The 20,016-nt window shown below is 37.4% G+C and overlaps 1 protein-coding gene across 7 annotated transcripts in view; it reads left to right on the top strand.

Moving 5' to 3' along the window:
- cxxc5a (CXXC finger protein 5a) overlaps positions 1-20,016 on the top strand; it is a 51,241-nt gene that overhangs the window by 8,904 nt on the left and 22,321 nt on the right. For 6 of the 7 annotated variants that reach the window (XM_087301647.1, XM_087301644.1, XM_087301649.1 and 3 more), the window contains exon 2: positions 10,267-11,299. In XM_087301647.1, the coding sequence (XP_087157773.1) occupies positions 10,490-11,299 (810 nt within the window). In that variant the 5' untranslated portion in view covers positions 10,267-10,489. Of the gene's footprint in view, positions 1-10,266; positions 11,642-20,016 lie in introns of all 7 variants that reach the window. The other variant, XR_015520414.1, reaches the window with a different exon arrangement.

Here is a 20,016-nt window from a genome sequence, read left to right as displayed (position 1 = left end):
CTGACATATCTGCCATGTTTTTTTGCTAATTAGAAGCTTTATTAACAACAAACCTCAAGAAAAGAAAGAACATTGGACTTATCTGACTTTATGGGAATATTATCTTGAATATTTGGTGATCTGATTAAGTTTCATTTAAGATAGGAACATCCACAATCAATGAGAGGAACACATGTCAATCTAAATTTAGATTAGTGGTCAGTCAATATGGGTTTTTCAATAACCGATTCCTAAAAGACAATGTGATAGAAGTTATCTCTTCCTTGGAAATCTTCTCAGTTTTGTTGTTCTAACCTGAGAAGATTGGCAGGATGTTTGTCTTTTTTATTATTGATTAGCTATGTCTAATTAGGGATGCAAATGTTGGCCGTCAGTTTGTTTTTTCAGGCTTAAGTGTTGGAGTGTACATGTGTGTGCCTGTAGTTTTGTGGTTCCTGGTCACAAATAAATTATGATATATTTAAGATGACAAATTGTGGCCAAATGAGCACGGGAAATATTATTATTTTTTGGTTGGATTACCTCATTTTAAAAACAAATGCTTATAAGGGTTGTTATTTAATTGATGTGGAAATTATGATTGGAAACACATAATCCAGCCATATAAAAGGATATTAGGCTATGATTCGGTGTGTCAGGGAATTTGGCACATTTTTGGATGAATAAATTTTAAGTAGGCTGTATGCTTAATAATATATGATATGGACAATAGTTCCTGTGAATATTAAAGTGCAGAAGACTGCATGATTTTGCATGTGGATGTATAGTGGTTTTGTAGTTTCATAACAACTCTTTGAAAGTAAAGTTAGTTTTAACAATTTTAATTTGTTTTGAATCATTTTAATTCTTTGTTGTTTTTATTTCCTATGATTATTGTGTATGTAAAGCACCTTGAATTACCATCGTGTGTGAAATGTTCTATTTAAATAAACTTGTCTTGCCTTGAAGTAGTTATGGCAGAAATATTTTACTGTTCCACAGTAGAATGTAGTTCTCAAAGTAATTACTAACATAAAATATAACCTGTATACTGAACACATTAAAGAAATACAAATGATAAAGTTAAAAGAAGGGACAGTGGGCCTTTTTCTATATTTTTAACTTACTAGAATTTACTTTTATGCTGCTTTTATTTTTAGGCATTTATTTTTTAAATGATTATGGAGTTGTTTTCTGCAGTTGCACCCATTTTTTAAGTTAACCCTTAAGTGTAAGACTCCAGTTTTATCATCTTACATGGCACCAAGAATTAAAAGTTACAATTTACTGTTTTAAATCTGTTTAGCTTTGCTTAGCATAAATCATTGAATAAAAATATCATGGTTTTACGGTATTGTGATTACAGCTCTAAAATATATATTTTTAAAACAAAAACTTTTTCCCCTTTGAACACAATATGTTTATCTTTGAGAAACATTTTAAATATTTTGGAACATTAAACATCTCTGGCTAAATAATTCAAATCAATCATTGACTTCTGCTGTCTTCATTAGTTTCAAAAACACAGATTTCTTTACAATTTAAAATGTTTTTTTGGATACTTTTTCTGCTGGAGACACTGTTGTCCAAAAAACAAAACAAAAAAGCAATAAAAAACCTTACACATGCCTTCGGAACGGTATAGCAGAACATTTTGATGGTTTTGAAACCTTGATATTTCCAAACCGCGGTAAACCTTGAAAACAGTTATCACGATATGCCTAATCCCTTTATCATTTTGTGAGATTTTGCACTAAATATCCTAGTCTGCAGTCTTCTACACTCATCAATAATGTATCTCTACACCTATAAGTTAAACATGAAATACGTTCTGAGATTGTGTGATATCATATATCAGTTTTAAGTTCAGTGTGCAGAGACAAATTGCTTATTTTTAAGCGTACTAGTGATTCGAATTGCATAAACAGCCTAGCTAGTGACTTCAAATGAATGTAAATCTTATCTAATATCTGCGTCGGAACATAATATGCTGTCATGGAGGAATGAAAGAAATGACAGTGTTGCAATGACAATAATTTGACTTAATTTGAAAAATCTGTGACTTAATTGGTTGAAAAATGCTGGAAGAGAACGAAGCGCTCGCGGTCGACAGAATGTGGGAGTTGCACAATTGTAGGTTGATAAAATCAGAGGGTCAGAAGCAGACTTGACATGAGTCCTCAGTGAATACTGTGACACAGGTGCAGAAAAGCTGGAAGATAGTTTAACTTAAAGGTGGACCTGATGTTGAAGAGGTTACAGTGATTGACAGGAGCCAATGCGGAGGCGGCGACACACAGATTCACTTATTTCAGCTTTTACGAGACCTTAGCAAACACAGGTCATGTGTTACAGGAGCAGATGGAGAAGGTGGAGGGGTTAGACTCCAAATACAGACAACTGACAATGCTTAGTAACCATCACACATTGGGTTTGCATTTTATTAGCTTTAAGATCAATGCTGGTGTATTACCCCAGATAGCATCCGGTGCGCTGTGTGACTGAATTTACTCCTTACAGGAAAAAAAAAAAAAAAAACTTCTCAAAACGGGTGGAAGCAAATCGATTTATTTATGTCCAGTGGGCTTATTTGCTAAGTCATTTTGTGGGCTCATTTCCATCACCCTAATGGCTACTTTGGGAACAGTAATTAAGCAAGTAGTGCTAACACTGAGCCACCTGTCCCTTGCCTTTTTCTTTGCCTGTCTGACTGGCCGCTCTGCGATTTTCCTGTTTTTTAAACAAGGGTTTGTTTGAATTTAATTTTGCTAGTTGAAAGTTTGGAGTTGGTGAGATGTTTCTGAAGGAATATCTTCTGCTCACAAGGGCTGCATTTTGTTTTAATCCAGCTGCCGTAGGCCGATGCGCTGTGCATTATGGGATATGGAGGAAAAATATTTGTTGACAGCCCTTTGCCAACAGAGAGAGAGAGAGAGAGAAACATTACCTGATGGATTATTGGTAATATTACTGCAAGATGACCATGTCGCAGTTTAGCTAAATTAATTCACGCCTCCCTGAAGTGACAGCAGAGATACAATCAGTCAGCGCAGTTGTCCCTTCATAATAAAAAGCGACATTTTGTGTCTGCCGGTTTGTTACTGTTTGAACTTATGGGAGTTCATTGGCATTTTCCCGCACATGAATTTTGAGTAATCGATAAGCAGTTTACGAACTATGTTCAACAACATCGAGATGTGGATTTTGTCAGATGAGTGCAGCAGTGTGGTTTGAAAACGACCCAAACACGGCAGAAAATGCAACAATTTATCATTTATTGCCCTTGGTTCGGACCACATGAACCGAACTACAGATGTGAAAGCACCCTTAGTGTAAAACTTGTCTGTGTAATGGCCCAGTTGTGTTTTCAGCATCTATTATTCCATTCAATATTGTAACAGGATTTAGAAAAAAATCATTCTAATATGATGTTACAGTGTACTTGCCTAAGGAATTACTGACTACTGATGACTACATGCGGTCAGTTTAGGTACTGGGGTAGGTTGGTTTGGGCATAGTACTTGTTGTTATCAAGTTTATGTAATGATTATCTCAATAGCCCACCAAGCGAGGTGTTGATAAATTTTGGTAGCCCAACTGAAGAAACAATAGCTCTGGGACTTTACCAGATTTTGCAAGCCCTGAGTATAGTATTTGTGAAACAGGACTGTAAAAAAACATTCTACCAATTATTAATGTACATCTTATTTTTTCATATTAGAGCCACTATTCATTGTAACTCAAATGTGTGGAGCCTCATTCACATTCATTGATGTTTAGCTTTATGCTAGTTAATTGTACTATTTTGTTAAAATTACACTGGTTTGTAGTGCAAGTAGTTTGTCGTTTACTGCCATTTGTTATTTCTAGCCATTTGTTATTTTCTAGCCATTTTCTAGCTCATAGCAGAAAATGAATCAGAAGTCCTAAAACTTGAAATGACCCTTTTTGGTAACACTTTATAATAACTACACACTATAAATCATTTATTACGCATTAGCAAATAGTAAATTCTTTATCCGTTAAGCATTAACTTTACATTAATAAACGTTAGTAAGCAGTTTATAACTGCAGCTACAAATGCTGTATTCTTGACTTATAACCACATTTAAAATGTGCTTAATAATTGTATTTTCATACTTAGTAAATTATTTATTTTTCATTACAAACTTAAGTATCGCTTTATTTACAAACCAGTTGTATTTAAGAGTAGTTGAGGGTTTTTAGGATTATTCAGAATGAGTTAGTAAATGATTAATAAACTAATAAAATTAATGTTTATATGTCTTATTATTCAGGCATATATTAATGGTTACTATGTATGTTAATAAATGCTTTATTAATTCAACTTCATCTGGTTTTGTGACCTAATCTAAAGTGAGGACTATTTATGCTTTATAAATCCTTTATAAATGACAAGTTAAATTCCAAACAGGAAAAATTAAATTATTCATTACTATTCAATTAAAGATACACAAATGAAACTGTACTTCAAATAAAAAATAAATCTTTGCGACCTGATCTAAAATAAAATCACTGTAGAGTTTAAACATTACATTTTATTACATTGTTTAATTATTATATTGTTGTTTTATCCAGTTTTGTTGTATTTTGACACTCCTGTTATTCAGCAGTGTTGAAACTTTACATTCATTTTACATTTTAGAAAAGATTGCAAAGATTATAGTTTATTTTACTCTGAGCCTTTATTTGTCATTTATAAGGGATTTATAAAGCATAAATAGTCCTCACTTTAGATTAGGTCACAAAACTGCATGAAGTTGAGTTAATAAAGCATTTATAAACATATTAGTTGACTATTAGTGTATGCCTGAATAATAAGACATTTAAACACTGATTTTTAATAGTTTATTAATCATTTACTAACTCATTCTGAATAATCCTAAAAACCCTCAACTACTCTTAAATACAACTGGTTTGTATATAATGCGATACTTAAGTTTGTAATGACAAATAAATAATTTACTAAGTATGAAAATACAATTATTAAGCACTTTTTAAATGTGGTCAAGAATAGAGCATTTGTAGCTGCAGTTATAAACTGCTTACTAACGTTTATTAATGTAGAGTTAATGCTTAACGGATAATGAATTCACTATTTGCTAGTAATAAATGTAAAGTACTTGCTGGTGAATGACTTTTTTGCTAGAAAGTTGATTAACCAAAAATTGTCATAGTCTAATATAGATTTCTGTATATAGAGCTGTGGGACCCGACCAGATTTCTTGCGGCGCGGGATAGGGTTGGGCTGATAGACGATGTCATCTTCCATCACCGATGTCTGATTGACATCACAATGCGGAGCCAGCATTGCGATCCTCCACCCCCCCTGTTGCAGCAGCAGCCCGCTCGCAAAAAAATACACACGACCCTGTTTACACTAATATGTCTAAGTTTTAAAATGGCATTTTAGAACAAAAATGATCCACATCCACACTGGCGTTTCACCTAACATTTTGGAAAAGATCCACACTATACCACTGAAAACGCATATCACTAGACCACACACACACACACTCTGTCATGCGCTGCAGCATATGCGCATGTCTGAGCTCCAGCAGTCAGCAGGTTTTTTGAGCACAAAACCCCAGAGAGCAGTGCACGTCGGTTATGGGTTTGTCAAGGATGTACCTCTGGATCTGATCTCACAGTAGTTGTTAAACGTGATATTGAATTAATCTTACACTGACTCTTACAATGCTTTAATCTTTCGCATTCAAACTTGTACTTAGTAATTTTTGTGAAAACCTCAGTCACTGTTGGTTGGTTCCAGTTAGTTGTGCACCTTTTTTACCAAGCAAGTTTGTTGACGCCATTATAACGACACAGATCATTCTGCCTGTTCATGCCAGAATCCCATGCACGTAAAAAGTGATTGACAGGTGGTAATTTGTATGTAACTTATTTACTTATGGTCTCTTTATTGGTAAAACAAAGACCATGCAGGTCAGGTAGCTGAAACGGTAGACTACAAATAAATAATTTGTTATGAATTAATTAATTATTTATAAATAGTTAATTCACCGCTGCCTATGACGACGATGCCACCGTCCATAGTTTCACATTAGACATCGTACAATGCCAAATTGGTTGTCATCGCCCAACCCCAGCATATGAATGATTATTCTAAGCAGGTTGTGGGTGAACCTATACAGTGGGAGAGGTCAGGTGCGTAATAAAACCTAGCAGGAACAAAAAAAAACAGTCCTGCACATACCTCTAGTCTAATAACCACACAGAAATCCTGTGAGACCCTATTCAGATAAGTTTGTAAAATTAGAGAATCATTTATTTGATACTTGCTCTGAAACGATCATTTAAACCAGTGAATCATTTACTGGAGACTCATTCTAAATTTATCATTTGAATAAGTGAATTGATTACTGAAGACTCACTCTGAACGGATCATTTGAATCAATTAATCGTTTACTAGCGTCTCACTATGAACAGATCATTTGAATGAGTTTTTTGTGAATAAATTTTACAGGTAAACTGATAAAATTCAGCTTGTTTATAAATTCAGCACCACTATCTTGTCTTTGAGCAGGTGACAATTTCTCCCCTTCAAAATTACTTTTACTCAGCTTTATTCAGGAAATGTAGCTACTAAAAAGTGAAATATTTTGTTTAGGAATTGAGTAACATAAAATTTCCCCTAAGATAATACTCAAATATAGTAGAAATACTTAAAATATGTACTCAAGTACATTAGTGAGGTAAGAATAGTTACCACTGGTAATCAGGAAATCAACTAAAAAATGTTAACAAGTGTACAATTCTTCCAAACGTGTGAATGACAGCAGAGCATGCCTTGGATTACAGAATATCATACGATGAAACCAACCCAAACAGAGAAAAGTGTCTATATCATTGGGACAAACTTCGCCGTGCTGCTAGGATAACGCTTGGTGTGAGATGATGTGTGGCCAACTGTTGGCTTGATGCAGCAACCATAAGAGTGGAACGGATTTGAGATGTGCCATATTGCCATTCCAAGCCAGGATAAAAGAGAAACCACGGGCTGTCCATGGCAGGCTAGCATGGTCCGTTAGAGACATGTTTTTCTCCTTAGCTTCGGATGGGAAGTGAGTCATTGCTGCTAATACTGAATGAAAACGCCGCTATGTAATTTCAGTGCTTTAGGGGGACGTGAAGGTCGGGTGCTTCCATAGTCCCAGCAAGAGATGTGTGCGGTGGGGAAGGTTTGGCAGGAGCGAGGTAAGGCAATGTGGCCCCTGGTTTGGGAAGGAGAGAGAGAGAAAGAGAGAGAGAGGCTGGCTGTGGTCCGCTGGCGCCACAGACCCCTGAGCTGGGGAGAATGCGGGGGCTGCGCTCCTGCCTTTGAAGCTTTACCTCCCACTAATTCTGGCCTTCCAATTTCCACACACTGCGTAGATCCCCTCCACCACCCCTCATCCTCTCTCTCTCCCTCCCTGTCCCTTTGTTTCCCTTATAAGGACTGGCCCGGCCATTTCCTCAGCTTTTCTCAGTGGGGTTGTATGTGTGTGTGGGTGTTTGTGGATGTCTCTGTTGTGGACGGGGGGCAACCATTAAAAAAAAAGAGTTGAGTTTTTGGCATTGGGATTCTGAAATGCTGTGTATGTTCACTCAGTATGTTGTGTCACGGTATGCTTCATATTTTATCACGTGATTGACAACAGGTTTGTGGATTATGAAAGGAAATTGGCGTCTTTTCAAGTTTGCGTGAAGTAATTGTTCATACCATTTGAACTGGAGTGCTAATAAAATACACTGTGCCATCTTAAAGTTCATTACTACATTTGAATTATTCTGCAATACAACACTCTAGGATATAATTAGGCCCTCGGGGAGGTAACAGGAATGACAGTTTTACTGTTGTTTTTTTCTTTTTCTTTTCTTTTTTTTTTGACATTACAGGCCTAGCACTCAAGGTCATGAAACTATATTTGTGGTTCTTAGAAATTATTATTATATATAAAAAAGATAATATTTAAAGTCAATCAATGTAGTTTACAAGCTGTCACCCACTATCTTTAGCTATGGCTGAACCTCACTAGTAGAACAGTGTTTTACGAAAACACTTTTATTTTGTGGATAATTCTAAATTTGTGATATTATTTGCTATATTCTATAAATCACAGTTTTGGAAAGATCAGGTTCTTTGGCTAAGGCTAAAAAAGGGTTATCCATTTTACATGATATAGACTACTAGTTGTCAGAGAGTATCAATTACTGTAGAATAGCTAGGTGTTAGGCATCTAGTCAAATAGGCTTTGTCAGATAATAAAGACATTACAAACAGGTGATAGTGTTTATTTATTTTGATCAGTGTCTCATTAATGTTTTTATACTGCGTCAAAATATGTGAAATTCATAATATAATATGATATAATATAATATAATATAATATAATATAATATAATATAATATAATATAATATAATATAATATAATATAATATAATATAATATAATATAAGGCGAGGCAGTGGCACAGTAGGTAGTGTGTCGCCTCACAGCAAGAAGGACGCTGGGTCGCTGGTTCGAACCTCGACTCAGTTGGCGTTTCTGTATGGAGTTTGCATGTTCTCCCTGCCTTCGCGTGGGTTTCCTCCGGGTGCTCCGGTTTCCCCCACAGTCCAAAAGACATGTGGTACTGGTGAATTGGGTAGGCTAAATTGTTCGTAGTGTATGAGTGTGTGTGTGAATGTTTGTGTGGATGTTTCCCAGAGATGGGTTGCGGCTGGAAGGGCATCCGCTGTGCAAAAACTTGCTGAATAAGTTGGCGGTTCATTCTGCTGTGGCGACCCCGGATTAATAAAGGGACTAAGCCGACAAGAAAATGAATAATATAATATAATATAATATAATATAATATAATATAATATAATATAATATAATATAATATAATATAATATAATATAATATAATATAATATCAAAAGTCATCTCCGAAAGTAAACAAATAAAATTGTTAGTTGTTGTTCACTCTATGCATAAATATATAGTTGAAGTCAGAATTATAAGCTTCCCTGTTTATTTTTCCCCAATTTCTGCTTTCTGGAGAGCAGATTTTTTTCTACACATTTCTAAACATAATAGTTTTAATAACTCATTTCTAATAACTGATTTATTTTATCTTTGCCATGATGACAGCAAATAATATTTTACTAGATATTTTTCAAGACACTTCTATACAGCTTAAAGTGACATTTAAAGACTTAACTACTGTAGATTAATTAGGTTAACTGGGCAGGTTCAGGTAATTAACGTTTTATAACGATGGTTTGTTCTGTAGACCATCAAAAAATATATAGTTTAAAGGAGCTAAATTTTTTTATTTATTTATATCTTTAGAATAAAATTGCCTTTATTCTAGCCAAAATAAAACAAATAAGACTTTCTCCAGAAAATTTCAAAAAGGTCTAATAATTCTGACTTAACTATATACATGTAAAGGTAAGAATCTGATTCGAAATAAAGTGGCAATGAATTATGTAGGTTATATCAAACATGTACATATGGGACAGTGTTGCCCTGCACCCTTCACAGTACATGATGTGCTTTTGCCCTTCAAAGTGAGTAGCACATACTGTACTTCTGCTAATTTTCAAAGAGATGCCTACCTGAATGCTCACTTCTACTGCAGTGAATGAATGAAAGAGCAGACAGGTCGTCAGGTTTATGCTTGCAGAGTTGACATCATACTTTAAAAGTTATGTTATTGACTTTATTCATAAGAACTTTACTAAAGTTTGCCAAAGACATATTGATCTATTCAGAGAAAAATTGATGTTATTCATTTTCTGTGATACATGCGCTATCTGATAAAGGAAAGTTAATTGGTTCAGTCAAGCTTACTGTACAGTGTGATGTACTGTCTGGTTTACTTTTAGCTTCTCGTCTTTTATAGAAGCAGTGAGACGTGCATTTCCCAATGTAAACCAGTTTGCTGTGGAAAAGGGCTAACTGTGAGACATGATTTTATGGTTTACAGTTTTTTTTTTGTTTTTTTTATTATCCAAGATGTCACAATGCCTAGCTCACTTCTGTCTCATTTTCGCTTTACTCCTTCTACGTAGCGCTTGAAGATAAATGTACATATTGATTTTTCAGGCGCAGTAGGGGCATCAGTACAGCACTCAATAAAATGCTGGAGCCATGAGAAAGAGAGGCCCAATCGCTGCTCACTGTTCTCAGGGACTGCTTTTTTGTTGTCAAGGACTCTTTTAATCATCAGAACACTTTCAACATCTTTCCATCTTTTCTTCTGTCTTTGTGTCTTAGTTTACAGGTTGCCGGAGGAAAGATGTGGATGAGGGCTGAAGTCTAGAGCTGAGGGCATCGGGGTCTGCCTGCCTATTGGCCGGCTGATTCACCCATTAAGGGGAGGCTCCACCCTCACCTGGGTACTGAACGGATCGCGAGTGCTGCCTGGCTCCTCCTCGCCAGCCCCCATCCCCTCCCCAACCCCGCCCCCCCTCCCGTGCTCACATCCCGGGGCTGGACCATGTCTGGCGGACAGCCGGAGGGCAGCCGGACACCCAAGGCCCAGGACCAGGACACAGACCAGGACTGTGGGGAGGACAGTCCTGTTATCGAACGCCGTAACCGAAGCGGCATCATCAGCGAGCCTCTTAGCAAGAGCCTGAAGAGGTCTCGCACCCTCTCACAGTACACAGCCGCATGTCCCCAGACCGCCAACGGACTGAAACACAACGGTCAGGCTAAGAGCCACACGGCCAAGCCTGCCCAGCCTGCCCAGCAGCAGCCACAGCAGCCTTCCGCCTCGGCCTTGGTGCCGAGCAAGCTGGACCGAACCCTGGAGCAGGTGTTGGAGGGACAGAATGGCCTGTTGCACTTTGCCCAGGCAGCTGCGCTGCTCAAGCGGGCGGGCATGGAGCACATGCTGCTGCCAGGAGGAATGGGCGTGGGCGTGGGTGGGGGTGAGGTTGGGTCGGTCGACCTGGAGGGGGCATCGGTAGCTGACACAGTTGGGGGTCACACAGATTTCCCGTATGGTGTGGGCGGTGGCTTCCCCTTCAACCCGGGGCTGTTCATCATGACGCCGGCTGGAGTCTTCCTCGCCGACAGCGCACTGCACATGGCAGGCTTGACGGAGTACCCAGTGCAAAGCGAGCTGGCCTCCGCCATTAGCTCCGGGAAGAAGAAAAGGAAACGGTGTGGGATGTGTCCACCTTGTCGGCGCAGGATTAACTGCGAGCAGTGCAGCAGTTGCCGGAACCGAAAGACGGGCCACCAGATCTGCAAGTTCCGCAAGTGTGAGGAGCTCAAGAAGAAACCATCTGCTGCACTGGAGGTAAACGATACCGAGACTCTATAATTTGTTCAGTTGCTGTTGTTCAGTCATTTTGGAATGTTTTGTGGCCAGAAAGTGTCATAATCTTCATTGCTTCATGTTGGGGTTGAACTTTGTACATGCTGGCTGTTGGTGATGAGCGAGCCTCTGCTGAGGTTTAGTCTGCGAGATGAGGCTTTGGGGTGACAGGTGGCACTGACAGTAGTGGGGGAGGGCGATACGGCCAGACATGCACCATGGGGTTTGTTCTAATCTGCCCCCCACTGCGGCATCACGTCACTCTTCCCACATCCTGCCGCCGTGACACTACTAGGACACTCCTCAGAGACATGACACCCTCCGGTACGGCCGCTTTTATAGGTCCCTGCATTCATTAGTTTGCTTTTACAGAGAAATGCGGTTGCTTTTGTTAAGATTAAGATACGTATTGAGTTGGTTTCATGAACCCATTGGTATTTTTATAGGTGTAGAGGTGGACATGATGTGGATGTATTTGTGTACGTGTTTTTGTGTTTTCTGTACGACGTAATCCATCTGGCCACAGGGCTGTCATCTGGAGCACCAGGTGTCAGTGACGAATGGCTCACCCCCTCCTCTCCCTTTATCAGTGGGGGCTAATGGTCCTCCAGACGTCTTGCTGAGGTCATCCCTAGGTGTTTGATTTGTACAAATGCTCAAATTTCAATAGTATTCACATTATCTTAGAGAAAATTATTCATTTATAGAAAATTCATTTTAAACTCAAAATTTACTTAATGATCATTTCTGGTCTCGTGGTTTATGTTATTCCAGGAAAAAGATGCTAACATTTTATAATAAGGTTCAATTTAGTATAATGAACTAACAATGGACAACACTTTTATTGCATTTAATAATCTAGCGTAATGCTAATTTATTAATATACTATTGTTCATTGTCATCAGTTATGTATGCTTATAAGTATTTGTCTATTAATAGCTTATTATTTTATGAAGGTATTTATATGAACCTAGATTGTTAAATGCTAATAAAGTATGCTTCATTGTTAGTTTACTTTAGGAACTGTAATAAGAGATCAGTTCACTCAAAAGAAAAAATTCTGTCATTTATTATGCACCCTCATGTCATTTCAAACCCAGGCTTCGAAGGGTCAAAGAGCTCAAAGTATATCCAAAAAATCTACATTTGTGTTCCAAAGTTCCAAAATGAAGTTCCTGTTTTTTTTATTTTTGTTTTTTTTAATGAGGGTGAGTGATTAATGACAGAAATTAAATTTTTGGCTTTAAAGTCAACTTACTGAATGTCATTGTGAAGTGTTTTATGGTTGTCTTTATATTCATTTCAAAATGTATAATTTCAATCGTCCAAATATACTTCTATTCAAAGGAGGTTGAGAAAAATGTTTTTAAAATAAGTTTATTATGCTCACCAAAGATATATTAGTTGTAAATTAGATAAGCTGTAGATAACCCCCTAGATTCAGCATCATTACTTCTCATTATCCTTCAGAAATAAGACAATTTGATGATCAAGAAAATGACCTCAAACTTTGAATGGTACCATGGTTTTCATTTAAAATGCGGTCACACTTTATTTTGAAGGTTTTTTTATTGAATTTAAGTTACATTGCATCTACACGTCTACTAATTCTCATTAGATTAAAATTAGACTGTTAGGTTGGGGTTAGGTTTGGGGTTCATGTAAGTTGACATGTACTTGCTTAGGTTTCTTTTAGTCACTTAAATGTCTTTTGAAGGATCATATCAACTGATATTAAGCAGAGAGTCTACTAATACTCAAACGGACCATCAGAATAAAGTGTAACACTTTATTGTGATAGTCTATTTGAGTATTACTAGACTGTCTGCCTAATATCTGTTAATACAGACATTTAACAGTCCTTCAACAGACATTTAACTGACTATAAGTAACTTTGCAAGTACGTCAATTTACACTAAGCCCAACTTAACAGTCTGTTTATAATCTAATGAGAATTAGTTGGCATGTAGATGCAATGTACCTTAAATTCAACAAACGGATCATCAAAATAAAGTGACCAAATAAAGTGTTACCTAAAATACTTTTACATTTTAAAATGTATTAAAATAGTAAACAATTCTTTTAAATAATAATAACATTTCACAATATTACTGGTTTGTTCAAATTAGTAAGTAACACAATCTTTTGAGCAGTAGTGTAATTAATAATGAAAGATTTCCACAAATCAAGCAGTTCTGACATAGGTAGACATTCTGAAAATATGAAACATATAAGTAGGTTACATATAATCTGTAGAGCTTGACAAAAAAAATTATCCATTGAGGCTCTGGCGTGTCTAGAAGAACTTTAAAAGCGTTCTTGTACTGTCTCCTTGGAAAATATACAATTTCTCTTATGTTGGATATTTCTGTGCTTGATATGAAATTGTCTCAGTTCAGTTTTCAGTTGCTCATGCTTCGTTTCAGTTGATGTCTGATATATTCACAGGGAGTGGTTTTGGCTTTGTCCATTTGATGTGTTCCACATAAATAAAACCTTTAAATCAATGCTTTTTTCGTCGTTCTGTTTGCTGAATACAGACTCGTCATTGAAACACTGCTGGTAAGAATAATAATGGCAAGGCGATGCTGTGTCGCTAACGTTTCAGCCATTAAAATGGTCTGATAATTCCATGCCACGTCTGCTTCCCCAGCTGTCCAGTCAGTATGGAGTCAAACAAGGTCACGTCTGATGGCGTCTCAGAGCCCCTGCGATTAAAACGTGTCTAAAACATAAAGCACTGTCGGTTTATGGTTTCTTAAATAGATGTTAATTCGAGCGCCTAGCATGATGGGAATAGTTTCGTGCTAAGCGTCTGAGATGTGCTGCACCTGCTGTTTTATTGCTACTAGACAGTGTTGAAACAGGCGCTGTGGAAAGCACAACATATTGATTCATATATATATTTCTGAAAGTGAATTTATTTATATACTTTAAATTGTTTGATGTTGTACGTTGTTGGCTACAGATTACCGCTGTTGCATTTCATAGCCTTTGGACTAGTTTACTTTTCTTGCTAAAAAGAAAAGTTTGTTTGAATCAGATTGCTGACCTGTTGCAAATCATATCATCATACTCGATGCAACACATAATACAGAAATATTCTGATTCATAATTCCTTTTTTAGAGTCAGTTTCTGAATGGAAAGTTTACTTGCTAGATTATATGTGTGTTAGGCTAAAACTTACCCTGCAATAGAGCATTTTGGCTAGTTAAGCTGTTTAATAAGAAGAAAAGGATGTAAAAATTTAATTGTTGTTAATTCATTTCTATTGTTCTGTACACATTGCTTAAATAACCACCTCACATTGTTCAAATAACCACCTCAAAATATACTGAACAATCTTAAAATTATCATACTTGCACATTTTTCGACATTTCTGCTATTGGCACTAATCAAGATTACATATTGAGATTTGAAGACATCAAATTCAAATCTAAAAAAAAAAACGAACACTGATCCAGATTGGAGGATGAGCACTAGCTGGAGACTTCTTAAAGTAGTTAAGACCAAGTTTGTTTAATTGGTTAAATAATTTAAGAAGCCTGATAAGGACACCAGTATATCAGTGTTGCACGATGATCGTTCACCAACATAGCGTTTCTTGTTGTTTTGTATGCTTGTGTCTCCACCTATGTTGTAAATTTATTAGATTTACTGGCAGATTTACTTGGTCATTCGGGCTCATGCTGCCCCCCCAATTTAACCAATACAATTTATCTATTTAGACTTTTTAGCATATCACCATTAATTAAATTAAGGTAACACTTTACAATAAGGTTCATTAGTTAATGCATTTACTAACATTAACTAATCATGAACAACACATGTACAGCATTTATTAATCATAATTGAACTTTTACTAATGCATTTTTAACATCCAAGTCCATGCTTGTTAACATTAGTCATCATGCACCATGAGTTAACATGAACTAACAATGAACTGATGAACAGATGAGTCGCTGACATCCGTGAGATATTTGGCATGCTAAATATCTGAAGCTGTCGGTGATTCAAAATCATGCCGTGTGAAATGTGTTCTGATAAATATAACAATGGCCATTACCTTCAGCCAATGAGAGAGCAGCATCTAGTTAAAGGTGTTTCTTTTTGGTCTATTTGTACCCAAGAAAATGGAGGAAAAACTAGTGTGAATTTGGCAAGAGCACCAGTATCTGTTTCTTGTACCACAACTGGGTCGAAAAAGAAAAACATTGAAGAGATTGCTAATTGAAGATTGCTAATTCCATTTAAAAGCCAGGTGAGCAAAATAAGTGAATTTTCTTCCCCACTAAAGGCTTCATTCTCCTTATGTAGTTATTAACAATATACTCCGTGACCTTGCATGTCAATTCTCGCGTGTGTTTGGTTGTGAGTTTGCAGACAGAGACAAAGTTGGTGGTGATTCCTATTCTAAAGTCATGCAGTGTGAAGCCGATGTCGCCGATCCATCTTGCAATGCAGCAACAGAATGCAACAGAATAGCAGCAACAGGATGCTACTCCACGAAGTCATTCAGTATGAGAACATCTGACACGACTACTTTGAAAATTATGCAGTCTAAACTTGGCATAAGGTCACAAGCTTCTTTAAAGAGTTCACACTTAGCTGATGATTGATTATAAAGCTTGTTTGGCATGCTATCCCGGGAGAGAGACCCGAGCTCATATAATCCTCGAGCCCGGGGCTCCCTCCCATTTGCAAGGCGAGAGGGAAGTTTGAACTTAGGTAGATCTCGAGACTCCCCTGCTGTAGTAGCTAAAAACCAGATAGTAATTGCTCTTAAGAGATAACTACCCACTAAGGAGCATGTCTATGTCAATTAACTTAAGCTGCATGTTTTAGGACGGAGGGAGGAAATTGGGGAACCCAGGGGAAACCCATGTGAGCACGGGGAGCACAGAAATGTCGGAACTCCGCACTGAAACGTTGGCTGGCTTGGTAAGGACTAAAACCAGTGAAGTTCTTGCTGTAAGGCAACAGTGCTAACCACTGGGCCACCGTGCCACCCATCTAGGAAAGGAGGAGTTGGGGTGGAAGGGGGGATTCTTCAAAACAAAGATGTTATATGGAACTTAGGGTATTTATATTGGCTTAGGAATCGTCTGATTGGTGAATCATAAATTGAATAATGTGGGGCCGGCTGCAAGCAATCATGAGCATGTGATCCTCTCCAAATTAGTTTATAAATGAACTCCACTTGTTACAAACATACCAAATTGATTTGGCATTTCTCGATTCCATTGTTTTAATGAACATTCGCAAATTGTGTAGCAAAAGTGTGCAATTGCAACTACACCTTTAGAGCTAAAGTTAGAAGCATGTTCTTTTGACTGTAATCTATATCCCCCTGTGTCCTATTCATTTTGAACATACCAACATCCACTTTGAATGATTGATAAAAAAAGCTTAAAGCCATCTTTCTCATGTGTAATTTGCTTTCAAAGTGAACTTTTAGCGAACTTGTGACAATTGGACTCGATTTATAGTGCACTCCGAAATCATTTATGTAATTTTGACCCCAATGCACTCCTGATCAGGCTCGTGTTTCCACTGTCAGTGGTACCTTTACTTGGTAGGTGATCAACATAATGTTTGCTGATAAAACAAAGCCGTATGGGTCTTTAACATATCGCATCTTTTGCAAAATCAAGTTCAATATTTCAAATATAGACACTCAGCAAATGAATACAACTAGAGGAAGGAATTGGCATCTTTTGCTCAATTTTCAAATGGCTGCCTTGACAACATCAGAAGAAGACAACAAGCTTTGATTTGATCATGGTTAATTTCTATGTGCTGTATTGTATTATTATAGTGTCATGTTTGGTGCCTTCTGTGTTGTCGCTCTCTTGTCTTGTTGCTTGCACTCATGGCAATTCCCTGTAAGCCAATAGCATTCAGAAACAACTAACATCCACCATTTTTGTACCGTATTGTTGTGCTAGGTGGTACCATTTGATAAGGTTGCCAAAACAGCGATATGTTACAATATGATATTTGGGCACTTCTGACAGCGGAAGCGGAAAAAAATCTATTTTGTACTCTACTGTACTGAACTGTATCAAAAATGTACCATTATTGTTTACACCTTTAAACCATCTCATCATTGTAAATTACAGTGTAGAATCCAATCTGTATTAGCACTTCATTCTTAAATATCTTTGCTTGTAGCAACTTCATGCAGCATGACCAGAAAGTTTTGTCATTTAACATCTCATCACCATTAACTAGAACATAAAATCCTGTCCATTGACTTGGGATTGGAAACCAATTTACCCCAAAAAGCTTCTTACAGACTTACTAGTATTACTCATAAACATTTGACCACTTATTATGTTATTGACATCAGTGTTGGTAAAAAGTAATAAATCCATTTGTTATGTCTGACATCACATACACAGCTTCTGGGTCCAAAAGCTCTATCAGAGTATATAGTGAGGCTCAGTAAATAGTACCAAATAAATACTCATAGAGCGCTGTAATATTTATATTCCTGACAAATATCAGATGGCCAGAAAGTGATAGACTTTTTTATAAATGCTTAAAATGTTGGTGTCTGTGATGGAGAAAGTGCAGAGACTGTTGTGTACACCATTTTTTTTTATAAGAAAATCCCCTTTAATATGTGATATGACTGAAGTGGTCATCAACAAATATTTTCTCAAGTCAAAACAGTAGTGACTTGGAGTCGGAAACAATAATCCAAATGTCACGACTTAACAAGTGGATTACAATCTTTACAAAGTAGCTGAATGTTTTACATAGTTACTTTTTAAGGAAAGTAATGTATGTTATGTTATTTTTACGTTTACATTTAAATTAAGATTAAAATTGTAATGTTTTACTTTTTTACCCAACACCAAATGCCCTTAATTAGAAGACTGGATTCTAAACTAACTTAAAGGGCCAAGAAACCCCCTCGTTTCAGCAGGGTGTTTTCACACCTCTACTTTGGAAAAAGTCAGAAAAGTGGGCGTGTCCAGCTCTGTTTAGGGGGGAGTGTCGGAGGAACTAAAGTGGGAGGGTGTGGGAGTGTCTATTTGGGCACGCGCGAGTTTTAGTCAAAATACTCACACACAGGTGAAAGTGATGGTGTTTAACCTACATGGACATCTGTAGTCGAATTATTTGCCAAATTATTAAATGGTGGACTTTAACTGCAGTTTGGCTCTTTCATTCAGGGAATTCATTCATGCCCCTCGCGACAAACGAGATATTTGATTCGAGGATCTGCTCTAAGCGTGTATTTTTCATGCAATGTTTGATACCGCACGGCGAATGAGAGAAAAAAACCTCAGCATTTTCCAGAAACTTAGATGCACACGGCAGGTAGTGTCAGAAAGCCGCGTGTGTTATTCCGGTCACAAAATGCGGTAAAACAAACTGAATAAACAAAGAGCACTGGTCGCTCACTTACCAAATCTGTAGAGATAGGACAATCCCCAGCAACTAGAGCCCGCTAGAGCCGCGTCTTTATGAAGAGAATACTACAAGCGAATCCGATCTCAGCGTTTGCAGATGAGAACAGCTCTTAGGTAAACAATAATCCTTCTTAGACACGTAAGTTATTGTTGTCGAGCGTCGCGTACACTGTTAATCCACACGGGATCCAGATGAGCTCTAACAGAGAGAAAATAAAAACGAAACTTAACGGCAGCAAACTATAAAAGCAACACTTCACGCTTTTTTTGCCAACACAACGTGTCGTCTATGTCGTGTAAACACAGTAATGAATATTAATGAAGTTGCACAATAGAGCGCGCTGATTGGTTTGAACCAAGCCTTACTCATGCATTAATGCATCACACTGTAAGACGTAATAAGACTCACTCTGGCACAGACGCCCAGTCTGCACGCTGGAATACAACGCTATTATGTCATGACCGTGACGCAGCTTCAAAAATTCGTTTCAAACAGGAAGTACGAATTTGCTTGAAATAACGCAAAAACAACCAAGTTACACTTTTTAGTGAAATATAGGTGTCCTAATAGTGTGGGACACATATACGACTGTCAACAGCTCAAAAAATGTGTTTTGGTGTTTCGTGACCCTTTAAGCTACACTAACCTGGCCATCCAGCTACATCCATGCAGGTCATGTCATCAAAATGAACATGGTGTCAGCATGGAAGTCCTGACTAGGTTAATCTGACTAATTTAGTCTTGGTGCAGGCTAACTACTTTCATTAGTTTTGTCGTTTAAACCACTTAAACCACTTTGTAAAGAAACGGAGGGTCATATCATAGCTAAGCCAACAAAATCTATCATTTTTGTAACTAACTTGGTTTGCAACCTCTTACATCATAGGTCTCAAACTAGATTCCTAGACGGCCGCAGCTCTGCACAATTTTGCCCCAACCCTGATTAAACACAGCTGATCTAAATAATCAAGGTGTTCAAAACTACTAGAGACTATTAAGCAAGTGTAAAGCTGTGGTCACACTGGGCTTTGTCTCCCATAGACTTCCATTCATATGCACGCGAATATGTCAGACCGGAAAGGCAGGGTCATGCGTTAAGTTTCGCAGGTTGCTGCGGTGCAAAGTTCAAGCTTGGTAAACTCTGACCTGCGAAATCGCATCACTAGACTGCGTGAGACCAATCGAGGATCAAAACATGACATCTCTGGACAGAAATTTAAAACATGAAGCAATCACTCGCTTTTTTAAATGCCTAATAAGCTTGTTTAATCCC

This window comes from Danio rerio, chromosome 21 (assembly GCF_052040795.2).
Source record: "Danio rerio strain M-AB ecotype USA chromosome 21, GRCz13ab, whole genome shotgun sequence".
NCBI lineage: Eukaryota > Metazoa > Chordata > Actinopteri > Cypriniformes > Danionidae > Danio > Danio rerio.
Note: the sequence above shows the minus strand (reverse complement) of the source record. Positions and strands in the feature narration are given on the sequence as shown.